This window comes from Passer montanus, unplaced genomic scaffold (genome assembly GCF_014805655.1).
Source record: "Passer montanus isolate IOZ18808 unplaced genomic scaffold, ASM1480565v1 scaffold21, whole genome shotgun sequence".
Classification (NCBI taxonomy): domain Eukaryota; kingdom Metazoa; phylum Chordata; class Aves; order Passeriformes; family Passeridae; genus Passer; species Passer montanus.
Window position 1 is genome coordinate 12,778,132 of NW_024366703.1, and position 18,678 is coordinate 12,796,809.

The 18,678-nt window shown below is 40.5% G+C and overlaps 1 protein-coding gene across 1 annotated transcript; it reads left to right on the plus strand.

The window, feature by feature from the left end:
* Positions 1-1,256: 1,256 nt before the first annotated feature.
* On the plus strand, positions 1,257-12,295 carry LOC120502169 (pancreatic triacylglycerol lipase-like). The gene is made up of 12 exons (XM_039709340.1): positions 1,257-1,305; positions 2,083-2,237; positions 2,694-2,819; positions 4,809-4,943; positions 5,959-6,067; positions 7,124-7,243; positions 7,375-7,494; positions 8,928-9,046; positions 9,181-9,310; positions 10,376-10,487; positions 10,817-10,984; positions 12,170-12,295. The coding sequence occupies exons 1-12, from the start codon at positions 1,257-1,259 to the stop codon at positions 12,231-12,233; spliced, it is 1,407 nt and encodes a 468-aa protein (XP_039565274.1). The 3' UTR covers positions 12,234-12,295.
* Positions 12,296-18,678: the final 6,383 nt, after the last annotated feature.

The following is an 18,678-nucleotide window of genomic DNA, read 5'->3' on the forward strand; positions in this document are numbered from 1 at the left end:
ACAGGCTACTTTTCACCTTTTCATTGATGTTTCTACTATAACAATCTACAGAGCTTTGTAACATTCCAGCCATATCCCAGTGTCTGGGGGAATTCTGTATGTCATTTGTATATATTTCCAGTGTGTTTGCTCTCAGTTAAGCTCTCAGAACTTTTCTCTGGGAACCACTGGGATCCTTTCTGTACTACCTATGAAATGCAAGCCATAGCTTGGGTTTCATGGGTAGTACAGAAAGGATCCCAGTGGTTACACAACTGTCCTTCTACATCCCAGTGGTTACACAACTGTCCTTCTACTTAATTCAGCAAGGAAATTAAAGGGATCCTGCAGAAGGTCAGACTCTTTCACTGTGAAATGAATATACCATGCCCACTAAGAGTTTTCCAAAAGGGAAAAGCCTTCATCAAAAGGCCTAGAAAACACAGGAGCATTTTACATCTTAAGTCACTTGATACAGGGCAAGGACTGGAGCTTAAAACTATGTGGTTCCCTATAACTCCCCCAGTAGATCTCTTGCACCCCAAATATACAACACCAAAAATAAAAGCCTTCCCAGTCAAGACAAGACACACAGATCCATAGAATTCCCTTTCATGAGCCACTCCTGATGAGTTGCTGCCTGGGAATTACCAGCCTGTGGAGCTCCAAACATATTGTGGGATCCAGCTCACTGATCCAAGGAATCTATGTCCATGGATATTGGAGCTATCAGAGAAACCAACCATTAAGGTTGTTTGCTAGCTTATCTATAAACTATCATCTGAAACAAATATTCCTATCTTTCTAGGAACCTTTCCAAGGATAAAGCAGACTATAAAAGTACATGCAATGTTCACACATTAGTGCCAGGAGCTTCAAGACTCCATCGTAAGTAGTTCGGGTCTGGGGGTTTTTCCTTGTACCTTGTCAGGTTTGTGGCTTCTCACAGCACAGGAGTGTGAAGGGGAATGGCAGCTCATGTTCTCTAATCCTCATGCTAATTCTAAAATATTAGAAGTATTTTATTAGCAGGAAAAAAAGCCAGCCTGGATTTAAGTTATGCTTTTACATATTTATGGCCCCCAATCTCTCATGGAGCAAGCAAACACAAACCTGCCTCCCACAGAGTGCGTCTGGCACACAGCAGTCAGGGATGCATCCTGCAGAAACAACAGGCACTCTGTTCACCCTGAGGAAATTCAGCACCAGGGGGCTGAGTGTGCTTTCTAAACAAGTGGGTTAGCAAATCCTAGCTGCTTCTTTTTCTACTGTTCCAGATGTTTGGATTTTGGATTCTGGCCCTGTTTCTGCTCAGCGCAGCAGAAGGTAAGCATGTGGGGTTAGTGTTTGTATTGCCTTTCTATGCTGCTGTATTTTCCACCTATTTTCTAGGTGTTATTCTACACCCCGGTGCCTTAAAACTTATTTATTGAGGTTAATGTGGATCACTTTTCCATGTAGGAATGATGAGATGAGAGTGTGAGTGTTGTCTTTTTTCTCCACTCTGGGAATTCTGTCATAAGAGTGAGCAAGAAAAGCTGATGTTTCCTATCTCAGAACAAAGCTACTGCTCTACTAAACATAGAAAATTACTTCTTGTACTCTTATTAATGATGGAAATGGAAAAAAAAAAAAGCCAGGGCAAGGGGAGGAGGCAGGCTAATGCGGGCATAGCTTTGTATTCAGCAGAAGACACTGGCTTGTGTAGTACAAGACTTCCCATGTGCAGTCAGCTGTTCAGCATAGTCTCAATTTATTGCTGATTATCTACAATATTTTCACCTGGCATTAGGAGAAACTCATCAGCTGTCTCTGCCTTGGGCAAAGCAACAGCTGGGGGAGGGTACCCAAGGATACCACAAAGGAATTCCTCTGAAGACCTTGCTGATGAGAGATAGCATGGCTTCTGTCCTTGGGCTAAACTGCAGCCCCTCAAGATCTAGGAAAGGTCAACTGCTGGTCTTGGCTTTCTGCAAACTGTGGGATTTTCTAGGATAAAAAAAAAGACACCCCCCCAGAGAAGCCATGCTCTGAGTTCTGACTGCTCCATTTCTCTGCTCATTCATACTTTTTTTTTCTTTTTTCTGGTTCTTCGTGCTACAGGCAAAGAAGTCTGCTATGATAGGCTTGGGTGCTTCACAGATGATGCGCCATGGTCTGGGACTGTAGAAAGGCCAATCTACAAATTACCCTGGAAACCAGAGAGTGTGGACACCCATTTCCTCCTGTACACTAAAGAGAACCCTGACAACTTTCAAGTAAGAGCTGTTGTGGTTTATACATTGGTGTACCACATGCAAAACTTGTAAATAAACACAGATTCCAGCTGTGCTCCTGAAAAGTGTTAAAAATGGCCAAACTCCCACATTATTCCAAAGACCACCTCTTCCAGCTCCTTGGCAGGGTCTCCACTGAGAAGTACTGGGAACTGAGCATTTTGGGGGAAATTTTTTTCCACAGATAAAATGAAAGCATGCTGAAGTGTTGCCTGCTCTAAGGTGGGTGTCAAAATTTACTTTGAATGGAGATACACATGAACCTTCATGTGAATTCTTGCAGATTAGTTCAGCATTGCAAAACTTTTAAACACCTGCACAGATAAGCATGGTTCAGATCTTTGCAATTTTGAAAACTTATTTACAGAAAGTGGATGTAAAGGTTTATTATGTTCTTGTCTATGCTAATTATTTTTTTTTATATCTACATTAATGTAGGAGGTGTCTGCTGTTAATAAGGCAACACTCAAGGCCTCAAATTTTAAAGCAAACAGGAAGACCAGATTTATTGTACATGGATTTGTAGACAAGGGAGAAGAAAACTGGCTGTCAGACATGTGCAAGGTAGGTACCACAGGGATGCCCTCAGTTTGCATTTATAAACACATTCTTATAAATTGTCTGTTTCCTCTGTTTCTAACCAATTTTTCTCATGGTATTTGTGGTGATAAGAAAGCAAAAATTAGTTTGCCTGTTCAGATTGTTACCAAATTGAATATGTAGCTTTGCACCTTGAGGAAATAATGAGGTAAAATGCATTCAGCTTTTCTCTTTAGTGAAGTGAGTGACAAAAAGATTTGACTCAGTAAGTGCCCTTTTTCTTGGTAAAAAACCCACAAACCCTGGAGTAAGATATTGGCTGGGATCGGGGTGATTCCAGAAATAGCTGCAGACTCAGAGCTCCTGCATCCTATTTCCCCAGGCAAGAGAAGGTTTCTAGATGTGGAAGGGCTATCAGGGAGGTTTGGGCTGCCACATGGGTGCAGGAGGCTGAGCACCCGGGCTGGCCATTGCCAAAAGCTATAAAGACATAAAAATGTACATGCAAAGGGGACCTCAGGGGGAGCATTTCAAACAAAGCTTTCAATCTAGGACTTGCTATGAGCGCTGAATGTAGTAAAGCACTCTGCTTTATTGATTTTTGTGCTAATTCCATAAATTGTTTCCTAACTCTCTCCCTATGCAAAGTGCAATTCCAGCTTGTGGCTTTCTCAAGGCCTCCAAAAATGATTTAAATTGCAGCTAGAGCTAATGAAAGCCCCTGGTCATGAAGCAGAGCAAAACACTACTTGATGGCACTTTGAGGATAAGGTTTTTCAACCATTAACAGAAATACAATTTTTTTAAAATAATGTGTTCCTATTTTACTTATAAGAACGCTATGAGGAACAACATGAAACTAAAATCAAGATATTTCACATTTATTGCATCCCCACTGCCTGCTTGTTTTTGATGCTAGATCAAAAGAAGAGAAAAACTATGGATGATTGTTGGATTTGTCAGTTAATAATTTGTTTCAAGTATCAGAAGCAGATTGATGTTTTTATAATTTTCTGTCTTATATTTTGCACTTTAAAATAGAGATTTGTTTCCTGGAACTTCACAATCAATGAGATAGCTCACAATATTTTTTTTCAGCTTGTGCCTTAAATCCATTTGATCAATTTTCCAGGATGTAGAGGCATGAGATAAATCCTTAAATTCTTCATCTATTCCAGTAGCCTGTGTTTTATCACAATACTCTAGTTTATATTTAGAAACAAACTGGTCTCAGTGAATCCTTTCAATAAAGAATAGAGCAAAGGGGATTGTGAATACATCAATCCTCCTATGTGTATCTGTTACTTGTTTTCCTTCCCATTAAGCAACAATCCTATCTGCATATTGATTTTTACCACTTCTAGTATGGTCACTGACACTTTTATTGCCTTTTTTGTCCTTTGTCAGTGGTTGCCATATACTTAAGCTGCTAAAACAAAATACTTTTAGCCAAACAGTCCAGCTCAATGGAGAGCAGTAAAGCTTCTGATTCTGTGGCAAAGCCTCTACATGCATATTTCCAAAAAAAGCCAGAAATCCGAAATGAACACCAACAGTTTGTACACCATCTTATGAAAACATTCTCTTTCTTACAAATCTGCATCAGAAAACTATTATTGGCTTTTGCTATCAAAAATATTCTAATTGAATTTGAGTAAAAGTAGTACTTTTAAATCACTGAAGTAAATAGGAGCATAAGTAGAGCTCTTATTTAGTGGTACATACCAAGTTTGATTGAAGATAAAAATGCAAAGTTTCATTATTGATTTTGTTTTCCTTTCTGTAAGAAATACTTCTCTGGGTATTTGAAATGATTACTACATTACATATCACCCTCTTTGAGCATTGTGTGATCACACCAACCCCTCTGAGCACACATCCATGCTACAGCTTTGGTTTTCAAGTCATTCTCATACGAGTTCACACCGGATTTAATAGCTGAGCCACAATGACAAACATGGACTGATCTCACACTGTATTTACCACGGTTTTTACTTTTGTTTTGCCAAACAGAGGATGCTTACTGTGGAAGATGTGAACTGCATCTGTGTGAGCTGGAAGAGAGGTGCAAGGTGTCAGTACACCCAGGCAGCCAACAACGTCCGCGTCGTGGGCGCCGAAATCGCTTACTTTATCAATGTCCTCATGGTAAGAGCCTGCTGCTTCTAAAGCTGTACTATAGAGCTCATCTGGAAGAAATACAGCTCTGGAACTTGCACAAATGTAGATGTGACCAGCAGAAAATATTGTCCTCTACTCCATAATAATTTGTGCTGAAAACAAACAGCACAATTTTTTTTTAAAGGAGAATATTATGTGATAGCAGGGAGGCCTGCCAACTTAAGGAGAGGAAATTCTAAAGGAAATCCTCATAGAACAGCCAGAGTTACTCTGTAGATGTTAACAAATGCAGCGTAAAACGAAATATGCAGAAATAATAGATATGGCAAACTTCTTTCTCATGGAGAGAGAACCAATGAGCTCTCAAAAAGACCAGAAAACCAGCTGGCAGCACTGGCTGGGGACAAGCAGGACCCACCAGCTGCCCCAGGGAAAGCTGTGGTGGACAGTGCCCAAACCCACAGGAGGTGGCTCCTTTGGCAGCAAAGCTTCGTCTGAAGCCTTCTCTTAATCTAATTGCTTTCAACACAAATTTCCCATAAAAGAACTATAAATAACTAAAACCAGAGAGTGCGCTGGGTCTAGCAGTGCTCTGGCCCACCTCTCATTCTCCACATCTGCATTGCAGCTACTGAATTCCTGCCCAAAAAGGCTGAAGGCATCTCTCATTTCATGGCCTCCTCCAGCTTTGTGCGTAACTAAAAGTGTAACTCCACCAGGTGTAACTCCAGCCAGGAGTAACTAAAAGCTCCTGGCTGGCCTATTCTTCCCAGCCAGACAAGTATTCTTAAGGGAAAGATACAGAGCCTTTCAGGACTCTTGACAGAGCTGTCTGGAGTTATACCAACCTCCAAAACCAGGGCAGCAGCTGAATAAGGAGGTTTGGAAAATCTGTGTGCTGGACAGAAGTAACTGGCAAAGAGGTGCTGAAATCCTGAGCCAGCAGGCAAATTAAGTGTAGTTTTCCAGCCCCTCTCAAATCCTCCCTGCTGCTGATGCAAAGGGGCAAGCAGGTGATGTTTGTTCCTTGCTGTTTTGCCAGGAAGACTACGGGTACTCCCCGGCAGATGTTCACATCATCGGGCACAGCCTGGGAGCTCACGTTGCTGGCGAGGCCGGCCGGAGGCGCCCGGGCATCGGCAGAATCACCGGTCAGTGCCTGCAGCCACCACAGCCACACAAAACCCTGCTACCCGCTCTCATTCCCACTACGATTGCATCTCCGGGCTGCAGAACAGTCAGGGGCAGTTGGAATGTCATGCTCCTTTCACACTGCACCCCAAGGAGCAGGGCTGTGCTAAGCGGGGGGAAAGAGTGTGATAATTATTTTGCTTGCACATGTGTTACAGAGCTAAGGGATTTTCTTGAACGTGTTCAGCACTTCCAGAGGTTAAAGCTATGGGTTTGAGCTCCTTATTCATCATGTAGGCAATGCCAAGGGCAGTGTGCATTAAGCAGAGTGGCCCTTCATGGATAAAACACAATTTTGGACATTATTAACAAAATCCTTTTCAATTGTTAATTTTCCTTGGGGATTTCAGGCTTGGTGAAATTAACGGTCTACAAAATTCAGTTTAAAAGCAAACTCAAAGTAAGCTGCCTAGCGACAAGAAGAGATGCAAGTATAAGGCAGTTAAAACTGTGCAATTTCCAAGACTTTAAAAGCACCTGAAATTGCTGCAGAAATTTGGGAAGCAAATTGATTCCGTTTTCTGCTAGGTTCAAAAGCAAAGCTCGTTGCTTCAAAACTAGATGTTTTTCCCAAAATCTGACTGGAGCCTGATGTAGGCAGGCAGGTTTCAACACCTCCAAGCAGGGGGTGCTATCAGCACAAATTCCTCTGAGTACTCTCAAGCAAGGGACTCTGGAAACCATGCAGATGGATCAGTTACTTGGGATGCAGACACAGTAACCTCAGTTTGAGTAATGTTATTAAAGAGAAGTTCAATTAAAAAAAAAAAAAGTTAATTCCAAGTGTTGGCATTCAAGTATTGCTGCAAGCATGTAAAGCAGTGAAATTTAACAGGCTTCCTGGGAGGAAAGCCATTTGGTAAGAGAGAGCACACATCCTCATTTTATTAATGCCTGTATTACTTAGATATAAGAATTTCTATTTGTGACATTCATTATATACACTCAATGATATGTAAAATGATTCTACACCTATATTTCTTTGTTCATACGTAACACTGCTCCTTTTCTCTCAGGACTGGACCCTGCCCAACCTTATTTCCAAGGCACTCCAATTGAAGTCAGACTGGATAAATCTGATGCAGAATTTGTTGACGTTATCCACACAGACACAGCTCCCACAATCCCCAACTTAGGTGAGTGTGCAGCTCTACTCTACTGATTATTTACTATTTACTGCCGTGCACAGGCAAACTTGGAGCCAGCAGCTGCAGGTACGAGACAACATTCATTCAAATCGTGCTTACCCCTGTTTCAAATGCTCCAGGTTTTGGCATGCGCCCAGCCATAGGACATCTCGACTTTTATCCAAACGGAGGAGTGGAGATGCCCGGGTGTGACAAGAACCCTGTTTCACAGATCGTAGACCTCGATGGCATCTGGGAAGGCAAGTGTGTTGTTTGCATTACAAATTCAGGGGAAGCCCTCGAAGTGTAGCCACTTATCTTGCCTTAATTCAGGTGTTTTACATTAGATTTTGTGTATCCACCAGCTGCAGACTGCAGCGAAGCAGTTAAAATGCTCAAAACCCACCACTTTTCCAGAGCTTATTAAAAAATAAACAAGACAAAGGGTTTGCCTCTGGAAAATGTGTTTCCTCTCAAGGATCTAATATCAGAAACAAAAGTTGCTGGAGCTGTGCCAAACATTTTGAAGGGTTTTTAAACAACACATTGCATTTTGTGTCTAACTGCCCAGCAGCAGCACTGGTGGAATTGGGCAAAGATGTTCACAGCTACTCCTGGGAGCGTGTCTTGGGCTGAAATTCTTCGGAGACAGAGCAATTAATTCGATTCCTTGTTAAGTTACAGATTACAATCAGAATTGCATTGAAGTGATCTCATTGTGCCTATTTTTAGGCAGCTAAAAAAAGATTGGCACGTAGTTGCTCAAATACACTGTTGTTTAACGTGGTTCTAATGAAATCTGTAAGTATCAGAGGATTCCTATGTATATTTCCAAAATTAAATTGCACATAAGATTAAAAAAAATAAATAAAAAACCTCGAAGATTTCCGCTGTGGAGATTTTTCAGTACATTATCTTGAGCTCTTTCTTACACTACTGCAAACAACTTAAACTCTGGGAATCCATTATCTGATTTGTGATCGCTAGCCTTTTACTCCAGGTTTTCTTCAATGCAGCTGGAGGCATTACTTTTTCATTCTCGCTCTTTTTTTTTTTTTTTTTTTTAATAGAGTAAACTTGTTATCAATAATGGGGAATTAAAGCACAAAGAAATAACTGCGTAGTACACGGTCTTCTTTTTAACCTGAAGTCAGGAAAATACAGGCAACACAAAGGAAAATAATATATTCATTATTTTAATTTTAAGAGTCTCCCTTTCTTAAGTACCCCCCAAATAATAATAATTTTGTTTTGAAGCCCTCAGCTGGAGCAAATCAGCACTGCCCTAGGAAGTTCACTGTTAAATACTTTTCATTTGGTTTTCTTTTGTTATGGTAATGAAACTGTTGCCTACAAAAGACCTGCTTCAGGCAGCTCTGGTTTCTATTGTTAAACTCGGTCAGATTGCTTGAATAAGTGGTTTTTTGAGGGACAGGGGCTGGGCTGAGCTGCACAGTCGGTCTCCACAAAGCATTTCAAGTTTACATTTTATACCTGTTGAGCCAGTGACATTCCCTAGGGAACCATTCCTGAGGGTGAGTGCATCAGAAGCAGGTAAGGTTCCAACCCCACGTTTGATTCTCCAAGAACTGAGATGAGGCTCTTGAGGAGGAATGATGCATTTCGTGACATGGGTTTCCTTCCTTGAGTGGGAAGACAAAAGGAGAACCAACCTGGGGGCATCTTTTCACAGGAACTCGGGACTTCGTGGCTTGCAATCACTTGCGGAGTTACAAGTATTACTCGGACAGTATCATCTACCCTGACGGATTTTTAGGCTATACTTGTGCTTCATATGATCTTTTTCAAAAAGTAAGTATTTCTCAGAGCTTCGGGATGGACCCTATTGAAAACATTATTTAAAATAAATCCTTTGAATACTTTTTTTTTTTCTTTTCCTTGTCTGGCTGGATAATGTTATTAATAGATATATTTGTTTTCACTAGGGAAGCTGTTTCCCATGCCCCGCAGAGGGATGCCCAAATATGGGTCACTATGCTGACAAATTCAAGGACAAGATTAAGAGCGAATTCACAAAACTTTACCTGAATACTGGAGAGGCCAGGGATTTTCCTCGTGAGTTTTGAATGCTTCCATTGCTACATACTCCCCGTAAAATTTTTATTTTCCTGTTTGACAGTTAACTTTAGCAGATGAACAGATCTCATCACAGTGCAAAGTCTCTTGTGTTCTTCATGCTTTTTCCTCCTTTGCCCCACCACTAATGCCAGCTTGGGGCTCTACAGGACAAGAAAGTTGCTGACAAACTCTGGAGTCTAGTGGAGGTTACTGAGATGTTTAGAGAACTGCAAGGTTCAAGGAGAAGGGAGGAGAGACAATGCACAGAAGTTGCAGAAAGGGAATTTCTTATTAAATATTATGAATATTACATCACGGTGGCACTGTTTAAATACAGGAAGAGGGGCCCGGGAAGCTGGGAAATCTCCATCATTGGAAATGCCCAAAAGTCCATTTGACAAAGGCCAAGAACAAGCTGATCACAGCTGGTTTCAGAACTGATGGACAAGATGAGCTCCTTTACAACCTCAGTTATCCTAAATGCCAGCTCTCACAACACATTGCTTAATTTGCCCTTCTAAGAACAAATCAGAATTTTCTTGAGCTCCTTTTGCTAACTGCACTCTACAAGAAAGTTCCCACCCACAAAAATTATTTTCCTGGAGCTTCAGAATTCTTTTGTGCTGCTTAGATTCTGTATCTGTATTTATCCCTAAAACCCTTTTATTTCAACTTCACTCTTCACTTCATGGTAGTGAAGTTGAAATAAAAGGGTTTTAGGGATAAAGCTTCACTCTGTATGAAAACCTTCATGGTCAAAATTCTGTATTGTATTTATTGAGATGTATGTATTTATTGTATGCATTGAGATCTGTATTGTATTTACTACAATATGGACTAGTTTTCTCTTTTTTCTCTTTCAGAAATTAATACAAATATCTTCCATTTCTCATGTTGATCTCATTAGGATATAAAAACAGATTTGACTCACTGTTTTGTATTTTCTGCTCTCAACTATACTGTACAGACATGAAAACAAAACAAAAAAACCCCTAGAATTTGATATTTTGGGGACTATTTCTCCTTGGGTACAATCTAAGTAATTCTATTTCTTCTGTGTAGTTTGGAGGTACAAAGTGTCCGTGACCCTCTCTGGAAAGAGCAAAGTAACAGGACGGGTAAATGTTGCCCTGTATGGCAATAGTCGGAACACAAAGCAGCACCAGATCATCAAGTAAGTTAAAATTTCAATAGAAAAAAACCTTTTCTTCTAGAACCCTTAATTTGCAGTTGTAATTAATAATTCTGTTTTAATTAATTTTATGAAGTGAGAAACAAAAAAGCAGCATTTCAGGCCCACCTGCCTTTGCTGCCTCTGAAAAAGTGATTTGGGATGAATGACATCAGAAATCTGGCAATAATGTTGCTACCATGTAATAGCATAAATGTTGTCTCTCTGCTGAATTTCTACCCTCTTGCCACCATGGCAGAGCGTTTGACAAGACTGGTAATTAACTGTAAACGTTGCCATGCCTCACATCCATAAAATGCTGTTTTTCACAGGGGTACCCTCCAACCAGGCAACACTTACACAGCCTACATTGATGCCGAAGTTAATGTAGGAGAAATCAGCAAGGTTAAGTTCCTTTGGAACAACAACGTGATAAACCCATCTCTTCCTAAACTGGGAGCTGCTACTGTCACTGTAGAAGCTGGGCAAAATGGAAAAGAGTGAGTATATCCATGGTGAAAAACTTGAAAGTTACTGGAGAAGATAGGTGACAAAATTATAAGTGGAGTGGAAGCCTTTTCACAAGAAAAGTTATTTAAGGCATTAAAAGGACAAGATTCTCAAGGAAACCTTTTCTTTCCTTCCTTTCAAGACACTGTTCACCCATAGTTCTATTCACTACTACTTCAACATTTTGCCTTAAATAGCGTCAAAGAAAAACTGAAAATCTATCCAGGCTTTAGAAGAGCAAACTTTCTGAAAAAAAAATTTCTTTTCTCTGATGAGAGAAATTAACACTTAGATTGGCAGCATCATTCTTCCCAAATTCCTACTACCCACAAAACCAGATTATTTGTGGGTCTGATTCACTGTCAGCTGGAACCAGCCAAGTATTCCACTGGTACTGATGACCCCTAAGGTCATGATTGACTAAAGAGGATGGTGATAATAAACTCACCTTTCCAATGAGGAACAATTGGAGCAGCGCTGAAAGGTACATATAAAGCTGAGGGAAAGAGGCTGAAATTGATTTCTCTAGACTTTGTGAAGTATGGCTTGGATGTTCAGATTATAGAAGCATGGTTTACTGATCCAGTTTCACTAATTTTCCTGGACTTTTAAACATTCCTTCATTTTTTGATCAGTTATTTTATTTTATCTACATCATGAGTTGGTATCTAGAACAGGAGGCAGAGTTTAAATTTTATTTATTCTATTTTCAAATGTTCCACCACTTGACAACATGGGAGGTGGAAACAGTTTAAAGCAAAGTGAAATTATTGCAGCCAAGCAGCACTTGAATTCACCTTAAGCAGAGGTCCTAAGTCTGGTTGTAGTTCCCAGTCAACAAAGCACATTGCTGACAAAGTGTATTTCTGTAGATAGGAACTCGCCCTTCTACTGACTTTTAGCCTTTGCACAAATAGTTGTGGTCATCTCTATAGAGATGGTAGCAGAAAATCTGGGGGAAAAGCCCAAAACTGTAACATTAAAGTAAGGTGGGCAATGAAGCAGAATGAATAGAGTCTTTCAATGTTTTCCACAGCAGTAACAATTCAAATTTGTTTGTCCTGTTCAGTTGCCTGAAATGACAGATCAGGTTGTGTTAACATCAAAGTAAAACCACTTGTATAATTTCAACAGCTGCTGACAGCTCAAGGTGCTCTCATTTCCTTTATCCTCAGGTACCGTTTCTGTGGCTCTGAGACCGTGAGGGAGGATGTCCTGCAGACCCTGACTGCTTGCTAAGAGCACATTTGCATCCCCAAATCCTTGCTACCAATAAAAGCTACTCATACATAAAACACTGGAATCTGCAATTTTAATACTGGTGGTGTGGGTTGTTTGGGGTGGGGTTTTGCTGGTTTGGGAGGAAGAGTTAAATCTGTGGATACATCTCTATAAAGAGAATTTTTAGAGTGGCTTTAAGAGTGAATGTGCCCAAAACCTGTTGAGGAATTCCCTTGATTTCAGCCTGTTTCAAAATAATTTCAAGCAAGAGGAAAGGGGGCAGGTAACAGAAAACAAATTCATTTCTGTCCCCATGTAATCCTGCCTCGTGTCTCTGAGCATTCTGCTGGACAAGGGGCTGCATCTCCTCTGCTGCCAGAGGAATCTCATCCTCACTGATAAAACCTCACAGAACTGCTGTGAATCTGCTGCTACACAGATTTTCTCCTCCTGGGGACCTTCTCTCAATTTCTCCTGAGGTTCCCCACACTAGGGCATCTGCTCCTTCTGTCTCTCTGGGCGAGCTTTCCTCACCCAAAACACCCTGTCCTGGAGGACATCACCCCCCAGCAAGGCTTTAGATTCTGTGTAGTGATGGAGGTGAAAACCAATTTATTTTGTGTTGGAGCACTACTTTTCTAATATAGAAAAAAACCCCAGTGTTTTTTTTTGGGTTAGACTTTTTATTGTTGTTGTTGTATTTTGTTTTTTTGTTAATTGAGTGCATTCTGCCAGCTCTCACAGGGTGATGGGAAGGAGAGAGGGGATGTAAATAACAGACAAAGAAACATCAGTACTGAAGATTAGCAACCTATGGGCATGCTCTGGGCTGAAGTAAGTTCTTTATATAAAAGCCAAAGTGCTCCTTGCTTTAACACAACTGAAGAAAATATCCTCCAGCAATTTCAGTTTTAGTCAGAGACATGCAGGCTTGCTTTTATGCTTAAAAACCTTCTAAACTGCACTTCTGCTTCTTGCCCAGATTAAAAGGTACTACTTGACTTAGATTAGATTTATGCAAGAAGTTCTGTATTACAGAAGTTCTGTAGGAGTGCTAAAACTGGCCCAGGTTGCCCTGAGAGGTGTTAGGTTCCCCATCTCTGGAAATATTCAACACCAGGCTGGTTGAATTTGCTGAATTCCTGGATTATCTCCCCTGTCTCATTCCCTCTCCCGTGCAGCTCCTCGGGCAGCAGCAAGTGCAGCAGAGTTCTCTCTGTGTGCTTTCCTCCCAGTCCAGAAGGACACTTAAAAGCTGACATTTATTTTGTCTCCAGTTTTTCCTAAATGTGGTCAGTCTTATAGTGGTAGGATAATAGAGTCAGGCCTAATAAATGCAAGGATTTGAGTTCTTTGTCCTGCATTGGGCTCTGCTAAGTCCAGCTCTGGGCTGCTCCTGCAATGCCTTCCTTGGCTTCCCAGGGCTGCATTGGGCAGGAGGAAGAGGATCCAGCCACAGGAACAGAGGCTTTCACACTTCATCCAGTCCTTGAAGGAACACACAAACCCTCTCCAGGAATATAAGCAGTTCTGGGTTTCTGAATAGCCATGGGCAGGGGAGCTGGTGTCTGCTATTGGGTTTTCATGTAGCCCCCATCCCTTTGGCATCCCCTGCTCCCTTCTGCCTTCCCTGTTTGTCTCTCCCAGGACTTGGTGGCCTGATCTCAGTGCCTCCTGCTGAGGAAACCTCAACAGGGTTATTAACTTCCTAACACTGCAGAAGAGTTTCTCCTTTGTCTTTTGTTCCATTATGTTGGAATAAGCAGGTTCTTGCCTACACAATTGTTTTGACAGTTATGATATTCTCAGCATTATCCTTTGCCATAGCCACTTCAGCAGCCCGTGTAATTTTAACAAACACCTAACAGAATCAAGACGTTAAAGTTGACAATAGCATAATAAAAAATCTCCTTTTAATAATGAACTGGAGCTGCCGTCATCCTGTTTCAGCAGAGTAAAATCTCTCCCCCCCTCCCGAACACTTTACAAAGCTATTACATAAAATGCAATGTTAAATGAACAACAAATTACTTTCCCTTTAGCTAGCTTTTAATGCTAATGGTGCTATTTATTCCTGACCTTTTGAAATATTAGATTTTTTAAATGACAACATAAAAAGAATTCTTGTTTGAAAACGCGAGCGACTTTAAACCACATGTTATTACTTTTAAGTATAGCATGCACATGCATCATTCATTTCAGTGTCCCATTTAGGGCTAATTGGTATATATTTCAGTTGACATATATTGTTCTCCTGCAAACGTGTCAAATTCCTTAACGATGGCAGTGACAAAAGCAGAATGCTTGAGATATATAAATTACGCTCTTTACCATATAATCATTCTTATCTATTGGGAATGGTATTTGTGACAAACTATGGTCAGAAATACACAGCAAATTGATTTTTTTTTTTTTTTAACTTTAATATCCCACCATTCACGGCAAGTCTTTGATTGCATCCTTAAATGTAGAAATGTTTTGATTTTTATCTGCATCATTTTGCGGCTTTTGAAAAGCTCACTTTATTTATTAAAGGAAGAGTAGCACAGCGAGGATCTTAAAATGTATCTTTTGTTATCAGCATAAGAAAAAAAAAATGGGCTGTAATTGTGGATATAGAGTGAGTAATTTGGTGAAAAACGCTTTGCGCTATAGTTAAGGTTTTACAGTTCCTGCCAGAAATTACTATTATTTTGCTGGTGGGCAGCATTGCAAGAAGAATTTTAAATATTTTAAATATGGGAACAACTTGGGCCACGTATTTCCATTACATTTTAGACTGCTGCGTGAGATGATCTTCTCCCCTTTATTACAAATCATCTTAGAATTAGACAAAAACAATAAAAATTGAAGATTTCATGTGACTTTAATTATTACTGCAGTGCTCATTGTTGTCTTTAGACAATGCTGTCCACAGTCATTACTTTGCTCCATAAATCAGCAGCATAATGAGGTTCTATCTTTCAAGAAATATTTGAGTGTATCTTAATTTGGCATTGATGAATTCTCCTTCCCAAATCTCTGGAGGGTTTTTTTTAATCTAGTTTGTCATTTTAGAGCTTTCATCACCTAGCCCCAGCTGGCAGTATTATGGCTGTATATTTATTTCCATACCTTCCTGGGATGTGTCCTCAGAGGTTGCAAATAGGACTTTTATGATGTTATGCCTTGAAGGCTGTTTTTTCTTGATTGGAGTGTAATTCCCAAACTGTTTTGCCCCACCCTCATCCTTCAGAAATATATACCATGTGTGGTTGTAAAAAAGTGTGGAAAAATAAGGTTAAATTTGTTAACATTTTGTTTCTGATATAAACTGGAAGCAGTTTCTTTGACAAAAGAGATATTCACTGGAAAAAAATGCCATTTTCTGCCAAAGAAATTATATAATAATTTCAGATACCATTTTTATTCTAAAATTTGAAGACACGAGAAAGGTAATTCAAAAAAGGTCAGCAGAGGGCAGAGGAAGAAAGGAGAGGGTTGACGTGATGCTCCACAGCTCTAAATCAAAAAATATTAATAGTGCCCTATGTGACACTTACTTCTAAACTGTGCTTGCAGACAAACAGAAACAAGAAGCAAAGTACTCTTCAAATTAGTCGAAATGTTGTGTTCAATTATGTGATGCTCCACAGCTCTAAATCAAAACATATTAATAGTGCCCTATGTGACACTTCTAAACTGTGCTTGCAGACAAACAGAAACAAGAAGCAAAGTACTCTTCAAATTAGTCGAAATGTTGTGTTCAATTACACAGTAACAACTGGGTGGCTACTGCACTTGCTATCACTTTGATGACTTATATTTTGTCAGACCCAAAGACAAAAGTTGCATTCAAGTCCCTCTTTGTGCTCTGGCCCATGGAATTATTGTTGTGTGTTTATCCTAAGATATTACCTTTAATTGCATTAAGTAGATAACAGCTTCACATCTAACCAATTAGGGAGGTGAAGGGGAAAAAAAGGGATCTACACCTCCACAGTAATGCACTAGTTCAGCTAATAATTCACATTATTGTAATTTAGCATACAATTTATATAACCTAAGTGTCAATTCCATATGAAAAATAACAGCAATGAACATTTCTGGTGGCTTGGGGTGTGCAGTTTCAGAGGATGGATTCTCTGGGAGTCCAGATTATCCTCTTTGGAAAGTGAGTGCAGCCCTAAGTGCAGCACCATTTCTCACTCAGAAGAGGTTCTTCATGGAGGAGGAATATATGCAGTCACCTCCTTAATTATATGGGGTGCAAAACACAGGCTAAGCTTGTCCTGCCTGGGGTGATGGAAGAGCAGGAGCCACCCCTTCCTTCTCCCAGCACGAAGCACTCTGTGCTCTGGCTACAGCCCAAGTCACACTACAGAAACTACCACAGGAGTGCTCAAAAAGAAATTAAACAAACTCTCTGTCCAGACTGACCTTTTCTGTATTGTCCTTAATTCTTTACCCCAACACCAGCCTCTTCACTTTTGATGAGGGGGAAAAAATCATCAGGAGGGAAGTGCACAAGGGTTCTCCACCACCCTGAGGCCTCACCAAGGTGCTCTCAGTCCTTCGGGGGATTCTGTGGCCTGACCTCACATCTCCTTCCAGCCTTCCTCATCTCCTCCTTGCCTGCAGTTTGGAAATCAGTGCACCTGACCATTTTACAGCCCTGCAGAGGCACAGCAAATTCAGCAGGGAGTCAGAGGGGATGTGTCTGCCCCTCTGCACCCTCCCTCTGCCATCACCCACCTCCAAGCCCCAGGGAAGGCTTGGCAGAGGAGGCTTCTCTCCTTCATTAAGGACAAACCACAGATCCTCAAGCTTTTGCTTTAATTCCATTTAAATTAAAATATAAAATTTAATATTTGAGGATGTGTCTGCCCCTCTGCACCCACCTCCAAGGCCCAGGGAAGGCTTGGCAGGAGGCTTCTCTCCTTCATTAAGGACAAACCACAGATCCTCAAGCTTTTGCTTTAATTCCATTTAAATTAAAATATAAAATTTAATATTTGGCTCCGTTTAAAAGGAGCCAAAGTGTCTTTGCTGGGTCATGAAAACCAGCCTCTCACTCCCTCCCATAGAACCTGAATTAGGAAGCCTCTCCCAGTGGCTGTGACAGAGGGGACATTGCTCATGTGTCCTCCCTTGCTGGCTCTGAAGGGATGGCAGCACAGCAGCAGAAAGCAGCATATTTGTATTGCATGGGACCCTCATAAGGTAGTGAAAACCTTCCTTTTAACCAGGGAAAAATGTTAAAAGTGGAGGGCAGAGTGACTGCACCAAAGAATAATTCTCCTTTTGACCCACAGAGAAAGAGGTGCCTAATAAAAGTATATGAGCACGGACAGTGTGAAGATAACTGTCTGATCAGATAATGGAATTGTTTTCAGTGATAAGAATGAATCCATTACTAATGCAAATAACTATAATAATTATAATTTGCAATACAGTAAAAATCACCTAGTCTACCTCCTCCTCTGACAGGAGACTGTATAATAAATTATAGGCTGAGAAAAAAAAAATCAAAGGGATAAAGGTTAAAAGATTAAAAAAAATTCTGAAACTTAAATGCTTAACAGGGAAGTCAAGACCTGAAAGCAGAAATTGGTGCTATTAAATAAAGCAATTGTGAAGAATGAGATATTATTGAATTGATTAACAAACCAGAAACCAAGCATTTCCTCATATCACTACCTCTTGTCACAGATTTCAATAATTCTGAAAGAACAAAAAATTAAGAGTTGGCGTATAACAAGGAAATTAATTATTTAAATGTAGGTGAATATGCTAATAGTACTCTGGGAAGATGAATATAACTTCACACACAAAAAGCCCCCAGAGGGTTCAATAAATTTGAGGTGTTTCTCCAGTTGCTTTTGCTTTGCTTTAGTATCCAAAACTGGTCCAGCTGCTCCCAGGACTGCCCATCTACAGGGCAGATCTTTTAGGGTTTTCTGGGCACACCAAATTGCTCATACCAATCCCATAATCTCCTTTGTTCCTGTGAGGTACTTTGGGCATGCAAAATGCTTTATTTCAGCTTTGGAGAAATAGAATAGAGCAGATGAAACAAATCCCGTGTGCAGAGTTTGCACTACAGTGAGCTGTTTTCTTGTGTACAGCACCTCTGCTTTCTCACTGGTTAAGCAGAGAGGAAATAGTGATGCACAAGGTTTGTCACTCACTGTTGGCATCAAGCCATTCATAGCTTTAGGTGATAGAGCATTGGGAATCTCCCAAGAGATCATGTGATTATTCCTCAGCCATCAACTGGAGTAAAACAGCTATTAAATAACTGAGTGTAAAGCACTGTCTTCCAAAACTCTCCATTTAGATCTACATTTTCCAAAGCTCAGGATGTCCCATAACAGCCACAGAGAAAAGCCAGGGATTTTAATAACAGGGAGATTTAGACACCCAGAGGTGCTGACATCTAGTCAAAAGTCGGGGTGACTACCAGATTAATTTAATCTTTAAC